This window comes from Sturnira hondurensis, unplaced genomic scaffold (assembly GCF_014824575.4).
Source record: "Sturnira hondurensis isolate 20B ecotype Veracruz unplaced genomic scaffold, ASM1482457v3 Scaffold0005220, whole genome shotgun sequence".
In the NCBI taxonomy this organism is placed as follows: domain Eukaryota; kingdom Metazoa; phylum Chordata; class Mammalia; order Chiroptera; family Phyllostomidae; genus Sturnira; species Sturnira hondurensis.
In genome coordinates this window covers 9,279,011-9,300,406 of record NW_028077851.1, presented here as the reverse complement: position 1 = coordinate 9,300,406, position 21,396 = coordinate 9,279,011, and the positions used below count along the sequence as shown (strand labels likewise).

At 38.8% G+C, this 21,396-nt stretch overlaps 1 protein-coding gene across 2 annotated transcripts in view; it reads left to right on the top strand.

Moving 5' to 3' along the window:
* ACE2 (angiotensin converting enzyme 2) overlaps nt 1–21,396 on the top strand; it is a 44,714-nt gene that overhangs the window by 7,660 nt on the left and 15,658 nt on the right. For both annotated transcript variants that reach the window (XM_037046347.1, XM_037046346.1), the window contains 8 exons: nt 2,533–2,682; nt 6,473–6,572; nt 7,006–7,149; nt 8,981–9,093; nt 11,070–11,175; nt 13,440–13,537; nt 16,263–16,432; nt 19,608–19,834. In XM_037046347.1, coding sequence (XP_036902242.1) covers nt 2,533–2,682; nt 6,473–6,572; nt 7,006–7,149; nt 8,981–9,093; nt 11,070–11,175; nt 13,440–13,537; nt 16,263–16,432; nt 19,608–19,834 — 1,108 coding nt within the window. The remainder of the gene's footprint in view (nt 1–2,532; nt 2,683–6,472; nt 6,573–7,005; nt 7,150–8,980; nt 9,094–11,069; nt 11,176–13,439; nt 13,538–16,262; nt 16,433–19,607; nt 19,835–21,396) is intronic.

Below are 21,396 nucleotides of genomic sequence, written 5' to 3'. Positions count from 1 at the left end.
GCTTTGGAGGTAAATATATCAGAGTTGACACCCTGGTTCTTTTAATTACTAGCTGTGTGACCTGGGGAAAGTTACTTACCCTCTCTGTGTCTCATTTCCCTCATTTGTGAAATGGAGATAATTAGAACCACCTCACAATATTGTTTATGAGGATTAATTGAGAGGTATTTCCTGAGGGGTTGTGTGAGCTCAGTGAAGAGAGAAATCAGCCCTGACCAGTGCAGCTCAGTTAGTTGGGAATTGTCCTGCAAAGTGAAATGTCACCGGTTTGATTTCCTGTCAGGGCACATGCCTGATTGCAGGTTCAGAGGCAACTGATTGATGTTCCTTTCTCATGTTGATGTTCCTGTTCCTCTCTTTCTCCATCCCTCCCCTCTAAAAATAAATAAATAAAATCTTTTTAAAAAGAGAGAGAAATCATTTTTCATTTCTACTGCCACTATTCTCTTCGTTTCTTATCTGATCCATTGTTTTCACTCCATGCACAACTTCCATCATGTCACATGTCTCCTTAGAACCCCTAAGTGAGTTCCTACATTCACAAGGTAAAAGTAAAATTCTTTGGCTTGGAAAGTGCAGTCATGCCCATAACCTGTACTAGTTATGTATTCTGTAAAAAAAAATTTACCAGAAGCTTAGCAGCTCAAAGCAACACACATTTATTAACTCACAGTTTCTGTGGGTCAGGAGTCCAAGCTGAGCTATATCTCCTGCTCCTGAGTCTCTAGTTGCAATCAAGGTCCTGGCTAGAGCTGTGGTCTCACCTGAGGCTTGACAGGGAATCTACTTCCAAGCTAATGTGGTTAGTGGTAGCGTTCACAACCCTGTATGCTGCTGTACTGAGGTTCTTAGTTTCTTGCAGGATGTTAGTCAGAAGCCGTCCCCAATTCCTTGCCATGCCAGTCTTTCCACAGGGTAACTCACGACATGGCATCTTGCTGCATCAAAGTAAGCATGGGAGAGAGTCCTCCAGCAAGATAAAAATTACAGCCTTATATAACATAACCATGTACATCCTGTCTTCTTTGGCATATTCTACTGGTTAGAAGTGGGTCCTGCTCACACTCAAAGGGAGGAGATCACACAAATGTGTACCAATAAGAAGTAGGGATTGTGGGAGTCATCTTAGAGTCTGTCCACACAAGATCCAAGATGCAGATGCTGGCAGTTCATTGCCAGCTCCACTATTTATTTCTTTCAGCCCCTTAATGCACATATGGAAAATGGGGACAGAATGATTTTCCATCTCATGGGGTTCTTAAGAAGGTCAAATGAGTTAAGTGATTTTGCACAGAACTGAGCACACATACAACTCCTACCTACCTCAAGGTCTGTCTTAGGTCCCACTTTGTCCATGAAAGGTTGGCTAAATCTAATTATCTGAATGAATCTCTCTTCTCCTATAACAGAAACTGCTTGGCTTACTCATAGTTTCTATATTATCACATGCTGTCATGTGTCATTAATGAAACATTCATGATGCATATCTTATCTGTCTGATAAAACTGCCAGAAACTTAAGAACAAGGATTTTTTTCTGTAAATAAAAACCAGAAAATATTTGAATGCATAGGCTGCATTGGGCACTCTGATAAGCATTTTCTTATTTGTTCATTTTTCTTATCTTTTTAAAATTCTTATCCTTAAACAACCCTTTGAAGTTAGTTCTATTATGACTCTCATTTTACAGATAAGGTAACTGCAGCTCAGAGAGGTTAAGTAACTTGCCCAAGGTCACACAGCTAGTTGAGGTCACACAGCTAGTCAGAGATGTCTGACTCTAGGAATGGGGCTCTTACTTGCCTCATATGCTGCCTCTTTTGTATGGTCTGGAGAAGTACAGTGTAAAAAGTGATTGCTCATTTTAGTCTTTGAGAAGTGAAAATTTGTGCATTGAGGGAAGACTGCACTAGAGAAGTCTGGAGGAGTCCACTTGCCTGCTGATGTTCAAGATGTGGGACATGTGAGTTCTGGCATCATCACCTGCTTGTTGATTTCTTCTGATGGGAAAAAAATCACCATGGTTACCAAATGGCTATATTCTGGGCAACCTTCTTTGGAGAACATAACTTAAGATCACAATCTCTGGTAAGACATGGCACCATGGAGCTTACTGCAAACTGGTGCTCATTTCTCATGATTCTCATGGTCATGAGGGGCTGTATTCCCATGAAGTCCATGCTGAGCTCTACTACGCTTTCCCTTTGAAATACTCATCCTTGATTCCTGATCAAATCACCCATGTCGCAGGGCTAAGGCAATAAATTCCAGGGCTCTACAATGTGAATCATCTGTGGGAATTCACTTCCAGTTCTGGGAACAGGACCCTTGGGAAAACTAGGCACTGGGCCAGACAGAGTGACCAAGAGTGGCCTGGTCACTCTTAACCTAAGCCTCGACCTTCAGCGAACTAGAGAACTAAACCACTTATGAAATATTAGATGTTCCACCAGATGTTCTTTGGACCATATATTCTGTTCTATCTGTTCAAGCAGTGTCGCTCTGACTTGAATTTTATTTTTTGTCATTTCAGAATGAGGCCAACCGGAAGTGGTCTACCTTTTATGAAGAACAGTCCAAGCTTGCCAAAGCTTACCCACTAGAAACAATTAAGGATGTTAAAGTAAAGCATCAGTTGCAGGCCCTCCAGCAAAATGAATTATCAGAAGACAAGGACAAACAAGTATGTTCACATACTGGTACAGATCCCAAGAGTTGAAATACTGTGGAATATTAAATATTAATATCCCCCATGGCTGCTTCCCTTACCTGCAAAGAGTGGCATGCTAACATTAAAAAGAGCTCTGGGCTTAGGTAGGGTGACCACACAATTTGTCATCCATCCAAACTAGAATCCTTCTGAGAGTGAAAGAAGACACATAATAATTATGTTAGGGACACAGGGTTAAACTGGGATTGTCTGGGCACTGTAGTCACCTTCCTGAGAACTAGGCTGCTTGAAGAATATACCTAGTCTATGTCCATGGTTCTCCACTGGAGGTGATTTTGCCTCTCAGGGACATTTAACAATGCCTGGAGGCATTTTTTGGGACTCACAGTTTAAGAGGGGTGCTACTGGCACCTAGTAGGTAGGAATGCTGCTAAATATTCTGCAATGCACAAGGCAGACCCAAGAACAAGAATCATCTGGTCCAAAACGTTAATGTCAAACTTGGGAAGGCTCACATTATACTCTAATCCTTCCCCCTTTCATTCCTGACTTTCCTCTGCAACCTGTTTTACAAGTGGCTAACAACCTCAGCTCAAACTGGTTTAGGGATGGGTGATTCATCTCTTTCTAAGACATCAGTTCCATATATGGGTTCCTCTAATTGATGGAAAGGTATTCTCTCCATTGAGTAGTAAGTGTTTACCTCCACTTCATTCCACTTTCTAAAGGCAAATTGCTTTTTCCTATATAAGTCTTTAGTGAATTCTTTACTCTGTCAATTTTCCCCTATACAATGGTTTTGATTCCACTAACCAGTCTTAGTTACTGTCTTCGCTTTGTCCATACCCTTGAACTGAACACAGCACTCTGAGTTGCTTCTGGTTTGCATGGAGGAGCAGCAAGGTGGCATTCTACACCCTGTGCTCTACATCTACTAAGACAGTCTAGTACTATATTAGCTTTTGTTGTTTGGTTGTGTGTGTGTGTGTGCACACGTGACAGTCAAATTCATGACTGGCTCATATCAACATCAACTGTCAATGAAGTCTCTTAATGTTTCTCTGAAGTGATCCCTTTTAAAATTCTATTCTTAGGTAGCTTGTTTGTCCAAATTCAAGAAAGCCTACATTCGCCCCTGTTAAAATAACATTTATTCCATCTCTCTAGCCTGGGAGTCAACAAATTTTTTTCTGCCAAGGTAAAGATAGAAAATATTTTAGGTTTTGTGGGACATATTGTCTCTGTCACAATGAGTCAATTCTGCTGTTGTGGTGGGAAATCAGCTGTGTTCCAATAAAACCTTTAAAAAATAGGAAGCACTCAGAATTTGGTCTGCAGATCATAGTTTACAGACCCTTGATTTAATCTAATGAAATGTTTTTATCTAAAATAGTTGGCTGCTTGGCTGGTGTGCCTCAGTGGACTGAGCACTGGCCTAAAACCTAAAAGGTCACCAGTTTGATTACCAGTCAGGGCACATGCTTGGGTTGCAGAGGCTAGGTCTCCAGTTGGCGGTGTATGAAAGGAAGCTGATTGAGGTTTCTCTCACACATTAATGTTTTTCCCCCTCTCACTCCCTCCCTTCCCCTCTCTCTAAAAATAAATAAATAAAAATTTAAAATATTTAGCTATTTAACATCAAAGGCTTCTTTCTTTGTTGCTTATCCTCTGGAACTCTGTTTTCTAATCTGCATCTATAAAGAAAAAATGCACGATAAGAAGAAAGATGAAACCATATGGCCCATATCTTCCTACAAGTTGACATTTGTTTTTCTGCATTCTTTGGATCTAATTATCTAACTAGTTACTAATCCATGTTATCTAATCCATCCCATGCTTCCTGATCTTTCCCACAAAGACATCATGTGAAACTTTGCCCACTGGCTGGGTCTGGTTTAGGTGGAACTCGAACATTGTGTTTTTAAAAGATTCCAGATAATTCTAATGTGCAGCCAGGATTGAACACCACTGAAATGCATGTAAGAGCTTGGAGTGTTTGGGAAGGGGGAGACTCAAAAATTCATGAATTCAGTGGGGAAGAAGAAGGGGGAGATTGAAAAAGCATGTAGAGAAGGAAATGATGAGGGGCTTTGTGCCATGGGCTGATTCCTTTGCACTATGGGATGTTGCTGAAATTTTAAGCATGGAATCTATTTTATGTTTTACAATAATGACTCTTATAGCAGAGTGAAAGAGTAATGGAAGAGGGAAGTGAGGAAAGGGGAAATAGGGCCATTTTATCTGGTGTTTCTTACATCATCTGTGGGAGAGAACCAGCCCTTCCTCCCTTTTTCCCTTTCTCCTTTTCTTCTTTATTACCAGTCCATCAAAGATCAATACTTGGTTAAGTTCATTGATCACATGCCTAGATGTCATGGAAATATTTTGTGATTTTAAAGTTACTAAACATGTATTCTCTCAAGCCATTTGCTAACTTGCACTGATCCATGGGCCATACTTTGAGTACTACTACTTTATTACTGATGCAGGCCCTGGCTTGTGGGGTCTGGAACACTGTGGATGAGATACAAGAAATTCACACGGACTACTGAGTCCTGTGGAGGAAAAGGGACTGGCATGGCTTCTCTTTCAAAAGGAGAAATGCCTCGGAATGCCTTGGCCACTCTCTCAAGGGGAGAGCACCCCAATCCTTGCCTTGACAAGCTTTTATTGCTTTTCTGGGCGTATTACATAATGGTTCTCATTTATGATGCAGAGGTTCACTTTAGGTGGTTATCTTTTACAGAAAACAAAGGAGAGGATGCCACTAATCAAGTCACAGAAGAGGGATATTTGCAAATGCAAAGGGAAAAGTGGTTGAACTGGTTACACTGTCCTTGGAAGGTGTAGCATAGATTTTAGGAAGTCACTTTAAAGATATGCAGTAAACCTTTGTTGCCTCAATTCAGGTTGAGGGAGTTCTAGCAAAAAGCAAGTCTCAAAGCGGCCTAGGTACAGTGCAGGCCTGATTCCCCACGGGAGAACTTATCCGTGAGCATGGGTCCTGGGCATCTCCGAGTAGGAGCTGGGCCCACGCCACGCAGAACAGTCTCCTATATATCACCTTTGCTCTTTTGAACTGTACCTACAGGGTAAAGTTTAACTTTTTCAGTATGGCAAAGAAGGTCCTTCATGATCTGGCCTCTGCTTACCTCTCCATTCCCACATCTTTCACTTCCCGCAATCAACACATTAGGCTCTGCCCTCCATCTCTCTTTTCTACTTCACCAATTTCTGCTTCTCTTCCAAGACACAGCTCTAACATCTCCTCTTTGAAGCCATTCCTGAATTTCCAGATTATTAATTTATCCACTCCTCTCCATACTGCCACATTACTTTTTGGTGACAGTTACAGCTCTTGTCACTCTATTATATAATTATTGATGTCATGGCTGCCTCACTGTTCCATGGCTGTGGGGTTTTTGAGGATCAGTGATTTGTTCACATCGCAATTGTCAGAGTGTAGGACAATAGATGTTCAATAAATGTACACTCAATGCATACTGAGTGAAACAACAATTGCACTTCTCTGTGCATGGGTAAGTGAGAAGTGGTTTGAGGATTTTGGTAGAACTGTTTATTTCAGTCACTCTACATGTATTTATTACATGTTCATAAGGCTCTATGCTAGTTGGTAATGGGGAGATTGAACTGAGCTCTTTCTGCCCTACATAAAGGAAGATACTTGGCAAAGAAGATGTGAACTGTTATTATTTTGAGGCATAAAAAATTACATTGCCAAAAGGTCATTAGCATTTTCTTTAGCATGTTTTCCACTTTAACACTGTTTATTATATTTAAGTTGCAGTTGAACACAGTTCTAAATACAATGAGCACCATCTACAGTACTGGGAAAGTTTGTAAACCAAATAATCCACAGGAGTGCTTATTACTTGCAGGAGGTAAGCTATGAATTTTGAGCAGTGATTATGAAATTCACTTTTTATTCCAAGTGTTAAAAATAAAATTGATGGTAAATAATAACATCGTGCCTTTCAAACAGAGAATCTAAAAATGAGAAGATTCCAAATATGTGTGTTTCAGTACACAGAACTTTTATTATTTAACAAAACTACATTTGTAAAGTCTGTCACATTCAAATAATTTAAATAAGTTTATAGTTAAATGATGTCAGTGGTTAATTTTCACTGAAAAATATTTTGCAACTATAAGAAGGATGAGGAAATTCATGAATCATGAAATTTCATTTAGTAACTTTGTGATCTACAATGTCTGCCAATCTCACTTTTAATTCTTGAAAGTTCATGTAAGTGTTTACTCATAAAAATTTTACAAATGTATGTTTATTTCCCTTTGGGTGGTTCACAATAACAGGCTTGGAAGACATAATGCACAACAGCAAAGATTACAATGAAAGGCTCTGGGCTTGGGAAGGCTGGAGGTCTAAGGTTGGCAAGCAGCTGAGGCCATTATATGAAGAGTATGTGGTCCTGAAAAATGAGATGGCAAGAGAAAAGAGTAAGTTTGCTGGTCTGTAGTGGTCCTGAAGCTCTCTTTGGGGCTGTGGGGCTATTTCTGATGAATCACTCAGGCTGCCCTTGGATGCAAGGTATATCCCTAAGTTAATGAGCATCTGCCGAACAATTCATGTTGCCTGTCTCAGAGAAACTACTAGGGAAAAAGGAAAGGCAAACTGACATTCTACAGTTTCAATAGCTTAGGAGTGAGACTCAACTACAGGGCTTCAAACAAATCAGTTGTCTGGAAAGTCTCGGGCCCCTGAGGTTCCTGAGGTTGTCTCTGGATTGAGTAGGGTTTCTATATCTCAGAAAGAATGAGAGACAGAAACACCAGCTCTCATCTAGCTAAAGTTCGTTCTCAAAGGTCATTTGTGTATTTATCTCAGGGTGGTGTCACAGAAAGAAGAAAATCAGATTGATTAAGACTGTAAACCAGAGGGGAGAGGGGAGAGAATCATAAGGGAAAGGGGGAAGGATTCACAAGAACAAGTATAAAGGACACATGGACAATAACTAAGGTGGGGGGCAGAAATGGGAGGGAGAGGGGGAGCACTAGGGGGGCAGGGCTGGGAATATAAGACAGAAAACTGTACTTGAACAAGAATTAAATTTAAAAAAGACTGTAAACCTATTATTTTCTGCAGTTGTAATCATAACTCAAATCATGTGGCCATAAAAATGTTAATTAACATGGGCAGAAATTTTCATATCTCTTAACTTACTCTCCTGCCTGAATAATGAACTGGAGCCATGGCATTATGAATAACTTTATGCTTTGGTGATTCACTGCCTCCTGGGGTTGAGCAAAGAAGAATTTCATCTGTTGTTTCTAAATGTCATTCATGGCCACTTAAACTCGTATACTCTAGCTGGAAGTAAGCTGGAGACAGTAGGTCTTCACCATATCCTTGCATCCAAATATTGATTTCTCTCCTCATCTTCATGATCATCCATTGTCAATGTGCCTGTAAAGCTAGAAATTATTAATATACATTTGCAAACTTCATTAGCTAATACCCTGAACGCAAGCTCATGTTTCCTGATGATGAGACACTACACTGTACAGAGATGTACTGCATATACATATGATTTGTAAATAAACACAGGCCCACTGTGGCAATGTCTAAGATGATTTGGGTTGAATTAGAAAATTCAAGGCCCCGAACAAAATGAGAACTTAAAAACTCAGATGCAATCACATCTTGTAACCAGAGAAGAGGTGGAAGGGGATAATAAGGGGAAAGGGGTGAAGGGTTTTCAGGAGCAACTAATAAAGGACACATGGACAAAACCAAGGTGGGGGCATTGATTCAGGGGAGGGAGGTGGGGATGGCTGGGGTTAGGGGAAGTAGTGGGGATGGAAATACAACTGTACTTGAACAACAATAAAATTTTAAAAAATTAAAAGAAAATAAAGCAAAAGATGGAAATTGACCTATGGAGACAGTAGAGACCCAGGGTTAGGACATTAGGAGTATCCCTTTGCGTCTTACCAGTTGTGTGACCTTGGACAAATGGTTTAACCATTTAAAATCAGGCTATTAATGTACACAGTGGAGATTATAATAATGTCAATCTTGTAGAGTGTTTGAGCTTATGAGATGAGACAGTGCATTTAAATTTCTGGTACACAGCAGATGTTTAACAGACATTAGCTGGTGTTGTTATTCATTTGCATTCCTTTGAGGTGTTACTTAGAAGGGCAATAAAAATGTGACAGATCTTTGGATTTTTTTTTTTGAACTTCGGGGCAAGGCTAATCCATGTATATACTGTGCTTTATCTTTTCCTTTCCCTTATGTTCTTCTCTTTCTTCTTTTTAAAAACAGATTATGAAGACTATGGGGATTATTGGAGAGGAGATTATGAAACAGAGGGGACAAGTGGCTATGAATACAGCCGCAACCAGCTGATTGAAGATGTGGAAAATACTTTTGCAGAGGTAACCAAGGACTTGTACCCAGAGACAGATGTAGAGCAGTGCACGGAAAGAAAGGATGGTAACCAAAGGCATTCTGCCTTGTTCTCAATGCACCGGTCAGCTGTTCCCAGGCCTCATAGTTATGGAATATCAGAACTTGAAAAGATTTTTTAAAATAACAGGGCAACTCCTACAGATAATCAGAATTGCTCAGCCCTCCTCCCCTTTTCAGCCATTAACCAGCAATTACCAACAGCAAAGTTATAAGAAGGAAAGACTATAGGAAGGAACCATCTTTTAGGTTGTAAGAGGAAATGATCTTGGTGAGCTACCTGGGGCTGGCATTCTATTCCATTGTTAGCAGAGCCATTGATTTTGTTTCCTTCTTCAGGACAATTGAAACTATTTTTTCTTTATGTTTGACTAAGGAAGGCTTTATAGGAAAGGGAGAGTCCTATGAGTAAAAGTGTCCCATGGACATTTCTTAATGTCTCTATCTTCCTTCATTTTGGTCCCTATATCTCCCCCCTTACCTCTGTGCCTTCAAACTTCTTATGTGTGGCTACTCTGTCATAGACATAGTTTTGGGCAGAGTTATAAAAAATGGAAGCAGGACAAATACCCTCCCCCCAAAAGAAATGGGCAAAAGATTTGAAAAAGTACCTCACCAAAGAAATGGCAAATAAGCAAGTAAAACATTATTAGGAAAATTCAAATCAAAGCCATGATTATAGATACAGAGAACAGAGTGACAGCTGTCAGAGGGGAGAGGATAGGGAGGCTGGGTGAAAAGGGGGAAGGGATTAAGCAAAACAAAAAGTTTGTAGATGTGGATAATAGTATGAGGACTACCAGATGGGAAGAGGGTCGTGAGGGGAAGTAGAAGAGGGTAAAAGGGGTATAAATGGTGGCAGAACGTAGTGAGCATGCAATACAATGTACAGACGATGTGTTATAGACTTGTACTTCTGAAATCTATATAATTTTATTAACCCATGTCATCTAAACACATTTTTTAAAAAACACCAGAATATATGTGATTTAAAAAGACTGAAAATACCAAGTGTTGGTGATGGTATGTTGATACTTGGGCCCTTATACACTGCTGATAGAAATGTCAAATGGTACAGCCACTTTGAAAAGTAGTTTGACCATTTCTTAAAAGGGAAGCACACCATATGACTAAGGTATTCACTCTTAGGTGTCTATATGAGAGAAATGAAAATGCATATCAATACAAAGGCTTATACATGAATGTTCATGGAAAGCATTATTCATAAGAGCCCCAAATTGGAAACAACTGGTGAATTTTATCCATGAAATATTAAATGAAGCAAACTCTGATGTATTCATACAATGAAATGCCACTCAGCAATAAAGGAGAATGATGTAGTGCTACATGCAGTAACATGGATAAACTTAAAAGGCATTATGCTAAGTGAAAGAAGCCAGACACAAAAGGTCATATATTGTATGATTTCATTTGTATGAAATATCCAGAATAAGAAAAAGTATACAGACTTTAATCAGTTCAGTGATTACCTGGGGCTGAGAGTGGCAGTGGAATAGACTGCAAATGGCCACAAGGAAACTTTCAGGGGTAAGGGAATGTTGCAAAACTGTGCAGCAGTAAGGGTTGCCCAACAATATAAATGAAACTGCACTTAAAGCTGGGTGAATTTTATGTTATGTAAGTGACATTTCAAATGAAAAACAAAGGAAGTAGGTAGCATCTTAGAAACGAAGATTTTTGCACCTGCTTTCATTTTGGGACATGTATTCCTCCAGGTGACTGTATTGGTTTATGCAGTGGAGCTAATTATCATCAACATCTGGAAAGAAGGAATGCTTTCAAGCTCTCTAGAACATTTGAGAGTAAAAAGAATTAGAATTTAGGGGAATTCTACTTGTCTAGAGAAGCTTCTATTTTTAGTGTCAAGGATTGGAAATAGGAGCAGGCTTCTCTCCATCTTAAATTTTCTTCCTGGTCTTTTCAGATTAAACCATTATATGAACATCTTCATGCTTATGTGAGGGCAAAGTTGATGGAAACCTACCCTTCCCATATCAGTCCAACTGGATGCCTCCCTGCCCATTTACTTGGTAAGAAACTCCACAAGTCTTTTGTGTACTTTGCCCTATGTTATTTCCACCAATAAAGTTGTTTTTTGGGAATGAAGCCCAACATAAAACTTTTGAAGAATTCTGTGAATGGAATTAGTAACATTATAGAAATCACATTTGAAAGCACTGTTTTCAATAGAAAAATTTAAACCATTCTCTATTACATCAGTTTGGTTTGTATATAACCAGTTATTATGTTGACTACAACCCAAAGGATAAACAGGTTATTTAAGATAGCTAGAGAAAAAACTCCAAGTTCAAATGAGAGTGGAAATGGGGGAAAATGTCTTACTCTTCAAATTGGTTGTCTAAGCTCTTCAGTTGGAATTTGAGATTTTAGTATCACATTGTCAGAGGAAGGAAGCTTGGTTGGCTGGAGGTAGTCAGCCATCAGAGAAAGTACTAGAATTAAGGTATAGCCTAGATTAAAGCGTCACATACTCATTCTAAATTGTAGCAATTACTTTTGCTGAAAAGTACTTGGTTTGGAATCATATGAGTAATGAATGACATCTTCATCATGAAGGAAGATGCCCAATTTAGGAAGAAAATCAATCTTCCAAGAATGTTGGATTGTGCCACAGGGCCTTTGTAGACCATGCAAGACCTGGGGCCCTTGATCGAACCTCTGAATTCTCCTCCAGAGAGTGGCTATCCTCCACTTCACCTCTCTATCACTCCAGAAGCTGAGGCCAAATAAAATCCATGTGTTTTAAAAATTCATGTCATATATACATAGCATTCCTACTACAGTCAAGCTCAGTTACTAGAAGCTAATCCTTCTCCAAGGCCAAGTCTCTCTCAGCAGAATTAAATATGAGCAAAGTACCTGTGGAGACTTTGTACTTTAAAGCAATAGATAAATATGCTCCACAATGTCTTTGGCAGATATTTTTCAGTAATTCACTTTTTGTTTAATCCTGCCTGGTATGATGTGCCTTTTCTTCCTTCCAAGGTAAACTATTTTGTTGCCTCATGGCACTAATTATAAGAAAGCTCTACCTTGTGTGGAACTGATTTAACACCCCTCTAATGCCTTCCATTCATTATGCCTAATTCTATGTTATGAAATCACTCTGGGTATATCCATTATTTTACAAGATGGCCTTCCAGATATTTGTAAATAACCACCATAGAAGACATAACATAGTACCTGGCACAAGAGTATGTATTCAATATATTTTAGTATTATTGTTATCATCATGTATACACTGTTTTCTTATCTTAAGTTAAGTATCTTACCCAAATTTATAACCAGTCTTTAAAATGTCACCTTTCTAACTGTTCTCCTTTGGACAAGCTATCCTTTGTTGATGTCCCTCTTCTAACATCATGCCCACAACTGAACAGTTAGTTATTCCAGATAAGGTTTGACCAACACAGAGTAAAAATGGTCCTATGGTTTCCTTTGTTCTAGACACTATATTCATTTATGTTAAGGTCACATTTGTGTTTTGGAAGCCATGCCATACTGTTTGTTGTGTCCCTTTTGGTCTTTTACATGTGGACTATATTTCAGCCCAATGTCACATATCACATATTTCTATAGTGGGTAGTTAGACTTTTCTTTAAAGCATGATTTCATTGGAGTATTCTTTATGTAGTTATGTTGCCCAATTTCTTTGGTGTCAGGATTCTGATCCTGCTATTAAATTGACTTTTTCTAGACACATATTTCCTTTTAGGGTCTCTGGCCTTGAAATGCAATGTAACATTTATTTGAGATGTTTAAAAAATTACCAAGTTAAGCATACTACTATATTATAATAAAAGTGAAAGTCACTAGTTAGAGATTCCTCAATGATGATCCTTAATGATCTCCGCTGAATCCAACATTAGGGATTACCAATAGTTTAATTTATAGTATTTTGTCCCTTGGATGATGGATTACAGGAATATGTTTCTAATCTATAGTAGCTATGGTGTTTTATATATATATATTAATAAAATGTGCCTTTGAACTTTAATTTTAAAAGAGAGAAACTAGAATGATTCCCTAGTGAATTTTGCCTAACCACATAATCTGCCATTTAAAACTTTTAGAGCAGATATAAAAAGAAGGGGGTGTTGAGAATTTAAAATAAGAGAAGAGAAAAAGAGAGAGAGAAAGGGAAGTACAGACACTGGATTAAATCTAGATTACTATGTGGCCTGTTTACCAATCTCACCTTATGTACTATGTCAATATCAGGTCTATACTTCTGCTCTCTTTGTCACATATTAACAAAATGTTTTTTTCACAGGTGATATGTGGGGTAGATTTTGGACAGATCTGTACAGTTTGACAGCCCCCTTTCCAGAAAAACCAACCATAGATGTTACTGCTGCAATGGTTGACAAGGTAGGAAGAAGAGACCTTGAAAACCAAATCTAAATTCTCAACTTTATTTCTTTATAAGCCATCTTTTTCTTTCCATCTGTAGTATATGTAACCATATAAATAAACATTTCAGGCTAATTTCAATTTATTTCTTATGCTGCTATCTATCTCTTCATGGAAAAGTGGTTTACAATGTCAATGACATGAAGTACTTTCAATAACAGATAGGGTATTGATCTTACTGAGAGATATTAAAAATGGAGATGATCTGAGATTTCTGTTAAGCAGTAAGATGTGTAATTATCAGCTGATTGGCTGCATTCCAAAGTTAGTCCTCACTAAGAAATCAGTCAGTAATCTCTATCAATAGTGAAAAAACAATATCATTAGATTTTTGCATATTTAAAAATGACTATTGTTTTTTTATTTTTAATTTTAACTTTATTTGTATTTTTAGCACTATTACAGATGTCCTCATCCTCCCAACCCCCTTGTCCACCTGCACTCAGTCTCCACTCCCTCTTCTCTCAGTCCATCACCACACTGTTGTCTGTGCCTATGGGTTATGCGTAGGTGTTCTATGGCTAATCCCTTCACCTTCTTTCATCCAGTATCTCCTTCTCCTTACCCTCTGACAGCTGTCAGTCTGTCCCATGTATCCATGCCTTATTGTTAAAAATATTATGAAAGTCTTTAAAATAATTTTTAAGTCACCTTTCTGTTGTCATCTTGGTGTAATTGTTTAAATTCTTTGTGATCCCTTCCAATGATGAAATCAATTATCATTATATACTTTTATATAATTATATAGTTTTACAAAAGTTATAAAGTTATATATTTTTAAATTCAGGTAATACAGTCTACATTTTCTGGGTAGAATTCACAGTCATGCCTCTACTGGCTCTATACAATTTCTTCAGACAGTTGCATCATAATTTACTTTACATTTTAGGCATTGCTGGACTGTTTTGCTTGTTAACAGTTTTAAATCTGTAAGCAGCAATTCAGTGAACATCTTCACACACATAACACACTCCTGGGAAAAGTCCACAGCTGAATAAAAACATGGAGCTGTAAGGGCTTCCAGACTCCTGTAGCTGTTGTAACCCCATTTTGTAGTTGAGCAGCAGCAGAGGCCCATCTTTATATCTCCCCTTAGCCTATCTACAGTATTTTTATACCCACCATATCTCCTAATGTTGTCTCTATAGTAAATCAATGAGACTATTAGGACAGGTACTGTGATAGTTCATGTTGTAGGTGAGAAAACTGAGGCTCAGGTAAACAACTCACCTAAGTCACAATAACAGTCAGTGGCTACAAAGGTTTGAATTGAGAACACCTAGTATTTCAAGTGTGGTTTTCTATTTATTCATTCTTCATTTAACAGATGTTAACTGTTCTTAGTCGTCTATACTGTTTTGGTATGCATTTATTCTGCTCAAGAAAGGCATACTCATTAATACCAATATTGCCTGACATTAAGCCTTTATAGGTCAATAATTTTAAAAAGCCATAGTGTCATACCCTGTTTCATATCCCCAGGGCTGAAATAGGAGAAAAACCAGACTCAACTGATCTTCAAGATCAGAGGAAGTTTTCTGTGTTACTAGAAGTGATTCATGAAGTATCTGCCAGTTACACAAACTTAGTTTGCCTGATATAGGCCTTATCTCAAAAGAAATGTCAGCTCCAGGAACAGTGGCTCCCAGAAGAGTTTGCTGGATGGGAAACATCTACTGCTGCCCCTCTCTGCTTCCAGAATATTCTGAAGCTTAGATTCCCATAGAGACTATGAAGTCAAGGCCCAACTACACATTGGCTACTAGGTCACATGTAGGCCTTTTTGATTCCAAAGTTCATGACTTCACATTCATGTTAATGTTTTGCATCTTCCAACCACTGAGCCTAATATCAGGGCCTTACTCCTTGAAGGAGCTCAATCAATAATTGTTGGCTTGCATTAAATAGCTTTTAGCAAAGAGGTTGTTGTTTATGTTTATACTTGGAATGTAAAGAATAAAGACAAAAAAACCATCACATATGATGTTACCCAGTCTGTGAATATTTTCATGCATTTCCTCATTAAGATTGTACACTACATGAGTGGTTTACATATTCTACTTTTCACTTGCTAATTTGTTATATTTTCCATTTCACAGTCATCATTTTTTATTTAACCTTCTAGTGGTTGTTTCTACTTCTCTCTTTTTTAAAGATTTTATTTATTTATTTAGCTTTAGAGAGGAAGGGAAGGAGAGAGGGAGAGAAATATCAATGTATGGTTGCCTCTCGTGCGTCCGCTGCCGGGAACTGGGAACCGGTAACTGGCCTGCAACCCAGGCATATGCCCTGACTGGGAATCGAACTGCAATCGTGTGGTTCGCAGGCCCGTGCTCAATCCACTGAGCTACACCAGCCAGGGCTTGTTTCTACTTCTCTTATTAAAATCATTTTACATGCTTTACACCTTAAATTTATACAATGTTATATGCCAAATATGTTTTAATTAAAAACAATAATAAACAAACATTATTTCAAATTTAATTCTTTGACCTAACTCCTGAGAAACTCCTAGGTTAGTTTTCTAGAGACAGACCATTGAGACAAAGAATATAAATACTATGAAAACTGCCCATACATGTTGTCCAATAACCACCCAGAAAGGTTATGCCTATGTACATATCCAACAGAAAGAATACTGTTATTTTAATGCTAGAATTAAATGCTGTTCTTTTTTTTCTAGTCCTGGGATGCACAGAAGATATTCAAGGAGGCTGAGAAGTTCTTTATCTCTGTGGGCCTTTATAATATGACTCAAGGATTCTGGGATAACTCCATGCTAACTAAGCCAGATGATGGCCGGGAAGTGGTCTGCCACCCCACAGCTTGGGACCTGGGGAAAAACGACTTCAGGTAATGAGGCTGATACTAAAATGGGAGTCAATGGAGGAAGGGGAGAGGGTGAACTGGAATTCCTTCTCTGCTTCTCTGAGCACAGAGAATGAACTTGCCTTTAACAAAGGCTGAGAATACATGAGAGCATATCTGGGCTTTCTCAGAAAAATGGGATTGTCAGTAGGTCTTAACTTGAACCTTTGGACAATTTGCCTCATATGAAATAATATGTACCCATTAGAGTTGCATGGTCATGGGTATGGTGGTGCTCCCATTAGGAAAGTTTTGGTGCTAAGATTTGTGTGAGATGGATGTATGAATCAGGCACTGATCTTCCCTTCTATGTGAGTGAGACGGGACAGGTGGATAAATAAGCTGGGATAAAAGAAAGTGGTGGTGTTATAAGAGAAATGGAGAATACTCAGTGGAGGTTTTGGAAGAGAATTGACAATACCTGAAATAGCAAGTAAGCTCAGACAGGGCTTTTCAGGTGACATTTGAATTGGGCTTGAAAGACAAGAAGGGTTCAGGCAGACAGAGCTGGGAGGAGTACTCCAGGCTGGAAGAATAGCAGGATTAAATGCAGAGAGGCAGGACATGGCATTGTGTCCCAGAGTCAGCATATTTGTCTAGAAAAAAAGGGCTGTGAAGATGGGTCTGTGTGATAGGGCATAATGGGCACAGGCTTTCAAATCCCAGGTGCCACTTAATGTTTAGGCAACCTTGGGCAAAGTATTTAACCTTCTTGGGTTTCAGTTTCCTTACTTATAATGTGGAATAGCAATTCCCAGTTTGCAGGTCTGTGAGCTTCTTAGGTTGGATTCCTGAGCTTGAGATGAAGATTCTTTACAAGTGCTGCATTGAGGAATAGCTCTCAAGCAAAGGGGAGTGAGGGAAGCAGGATGGAGCAGGCGAAAATTTTAAGTAAGGATGTGGTCTGAGCTGGACATTTACTTCAGCTTCATCCCACAGGGCTCTCTGGAGTGAGATTTGTACCAGAGTTGGTCATACCTTGAGACAAGGTGTAGGAAAGTGACTAATATATACCCCCACATAAGTCAGTCATTGACTGTGGACTGCCAGAGTGGGGAGAACATGATCTCCTTGTTAAGGTACCTCACATTTAGCCAAAGACAGTGAAGAAGGAAGCTGCTATTCACCTTTAAGGGCTATGCCTCAGGCAACTGGGTGCTGGGTGAATCTGCCTGGTAGAGTAGATCTGGGCAGGACTCCAGCACCATCCACTAGAGCATCAGTTGACAATCCTCTTCTGTAAATGGTCAGAGAATAAACATTGGGTTGTCCAAAAAGTCCATTACATTTTTTTCCATATGATGGCACTAATAGTGCTTAGTTGTCTTTAACTTCACTTGAAACAATTTTGTTGGGTTTTATTGTGACCACTGTCATATCAGCGTGCATTTAAAAAAACTTATCAAAATTGGTAAATTTTTGTGCAGCCATTTTAGTATTGAAGCTGGAAGAAGATATGCAACATTTTTGGCATATTATGCTTTATTATACCAAGAAAGGTAAAAGGGCAATAGAAATGCCAAAAAAAAAAAAAGATTTGTGCAATGTATGGAGAAGGTGCTGTGACTGATCGAACGTGTCAAAAGTGGTTTGCGAAGTTTCTTGGTACTATTGACATTTTGGCCAAATAACTCTTTACTGCAGAGCTGTCTTATGCATTGGAAGATGCTTAGCAGCACCCCTAGCCTCTACCCACTAGAAGCCAATAGTGAGAGATAGCTGACATACTCAAAACGTCCAAATCAATACAGTTATTGGTGCAAATGAAAAATGTACCTTTTATTTTATGGAAAAGATATAATGTAGTTTTTGGCCAACCCAATAGTTTAGGCTTTACAGGTCTCTGTTGCAACTACTTAGCTCTACTGTCATGGCATGAAAATAGCCCTGGAAAACACATAAACAGATGGGTGTGGCTGTGCTCTAATAAAACCTTATTTATCAAAACAGGTGGTCAGCTGCAGGCCATAGTTTACTGACTCCAGTATTGAGTGAGTCTTACAAATAAATATATGTACGTTTCCTAGCACAGGATCTTACATACGGTAGACATTACATATGTAGTAGCTATTCTTATAATTGATTTCAAAAGAGAAAGGAGAAAAACCAAGTTGGAAAAGCAGGTCATGTTGGGGTATATGAAGGAGATTGAGTTTATTCTTAAGCAGTGGAGAGTCCAAAGGGTATTTATCAGGGAGATAACATGGTCAGAGTATCAGGAAAATTAATTTGGGAACCTACTGAAATATGACCTCCTACATTCACCTGAATGAAATTGTTCTTGCCAAGTTGAGAAGGACCACTACCTAATTGCAAAATGCAGTCCTTATTTCATTGGGCCACAGCAGCATTAGATAACATTTACAAGTTGTCTTTGAAATGCTATTTTTCTTTGGCCTCTGCATTGTCATCCTCTTCCAGATTTCTTTGACTTCTCTCTCCATCTCTGAACCAACTTTGTCTCCCACTCTGTACAAACTGGGACCTCCTAGAGCTTTGTCTTGGCTCTCTTTTCTTGCCATTCTACCTATACCTGCTTCCTGGGCTACCACATCCACCGCCTGACTTACATGCTAATGATTACCAACCATCACTTTCCAGCCCCTTCTCCTACTACTTCTCTATTCTGGCTATACCAAACTGCTCAGTGTCCTGAACAGAACATTCCTTTCTTAAGTCTTTCTCACTGAGTGAGCACCTTCAGGAATGTAAACCTCTTGCCCTTTTCTGTCCTCTACCTCGCAAACTTCTGCAAGCTGATCAAGGTCCAGATTGCTCATTGCATCCACAGTTATGCCTTTCTTGGTGCTTCTAGGAGATTGTGCCTACAATCACTTGTTGTTATACCCAAAGCCATGCCTACTAATTATTTACAGAGTACTTGTCTCAGAGTTTTTGTAGTAGGTCCCTACAGATTGTAGGTCTCTATATATGTTTCTTTCTGTTAGTCTGTGAGAAGAAGAAAAGGATTCAACTACGCCCATCACTTTATATTGAGCACCTAGTATAGTTTCTAAGATCTAAAAGGTAGGTTCTTATTATTCATTGGTGAGTGAATTTTGGAAAGATGATTCATACTACCAAAATCCCATACTACTCTACTGTGATTATTAAATGAAATTAATTGAAATTTGTTTTCATCTTGTCCGTTTGTGTGTAGGATCAAGATGTGCACAAAGGTGACAATGGATGACTTCCTGACAGCTCATCATGAGATGGGACACATCCAGTATGACATGGCATATGCCAACCAACCCTTCCTACTAAGAAATGGAGCAAATGAAGGGTTCCATGAAGCTGTTGGGGAGATCATGTCACTTTCTGTAGCTACACCTAAGCATTTGAAAGTTCTGGGTCTTCTGCCATCTGACTTTCATGAAGACAATGGTACAGACATTTTTTCCATGGCTTGTTTTGGAGATTCTTTAGTCTGATGAGGGCAAAGGTGTTTATCATCATGCATAGGATATATTTGATTTTTGCCACATAAAGGTATTTATGAATAACTGGGAATGGCTACTACTTAAAAAATTAAGCATTTATCATGGCCTGACAATTTGTAGTTTTGCATCTTTGTAAAGGACATAAGAGAGGTAACTGAATGAATGATGTTGGCACTCTGAGAAACATATAATGGTCGATTTTTAAAATGATGCATAAACAGATCCACAGAAGTGAAATGGCTTATCCAAGGTCACCTAGCTAATTAGTGTCAGAATTCTAATTAGATCTCTCTGGTTCTAGGTAAAAAACTTCCCAATATATTAGAGGGAACAGATTCTAAAAACAATTTTGCAGAGGAAGCAAAGTGGAGACAAGAGAGGGAAAGTAACCAGCCCAAGGTCAAATAGCAACGTGACCAAACCAGAATCTAATAGGCCTTAATCTAAAGCTTTGCCCATAACGTTATGCAAAATAAAGGGTAACTGGGAATTTGGGAATTCTAAAAAACAGGTGGTAAAATATCAAGATTGAAAGGGACTGAAACATTTTGTTCACCTAGCAGAAGCATGAATTTTCCCTCATGACATTTCCTCAGGTCCATGCTATTTTTCAACATCTGTGCCTGAGGAAGAGAACTTTGGATGGCTTAGACTTGATAGAACACAGCAAATGTTCACAAGGTCTAGATTCTTCAATGAGGATACCATGTTTGCGATTCTTCCTTGTAAAAAGACACTAAGAGCTAAATATGTTCTTTTCTTTTGAGTATTTCTGTTCCCTCATTTTAGTTGTGTGGGACATAAACATCAGCTCCGCTGGCTGGAAGTTTTGGTCAATGAGGTCAGGGTCATGAGCTCAGTTCTTGTGGTGGCAATTCACTTTGCCTTGATTTCTGACTCCAGACTTTACTGATCTCATGAGAGCCTGGGAGTAGGTCAGTGTAAAGCCATCATCATGTCTGAAAAACTTACTGTAGGCAGACCCAGTGGGTCCTCCCAGTGAGGACCCACATCCTCCCATGAAGTGTGAAACAAAGAGAAGGGAGTTCACAATAACTACACCTGTATATTAATTTTAAAATATCATTCTCAAGTTGATGAATAGACAATTATTTGTTTTATCATTTTCAAAAAAATATTTCTTGACAGCAGGAAAAGTTTGAATCACAAAGACCGTACTAAGCATTGTTGGTGAAACCACTGGTTTGAAAAACCCCTTTTCTTGGCTATGTCCCTGATTAGTACATGATGTTATATAAATCCCTTTGTTCTGTCTCTCCCTCCCTCCCTTTTTCTTTCCCTTTCTTCTTCCATAAATATTTACTAAGCATGTACTATGTGCAAGGCATACTTCTTGACACTAGAGATAGAGTGGTATGCCAAGTAGAGAATACCCCCCTGCTTACATTTCAGTGAGCTTCATTTGTACACTGGAGTGAGTTCTACTGTCTTTTTACATCACCAATAAAGGATACATGAAATACCATAATTTCATAAAGCATTTTA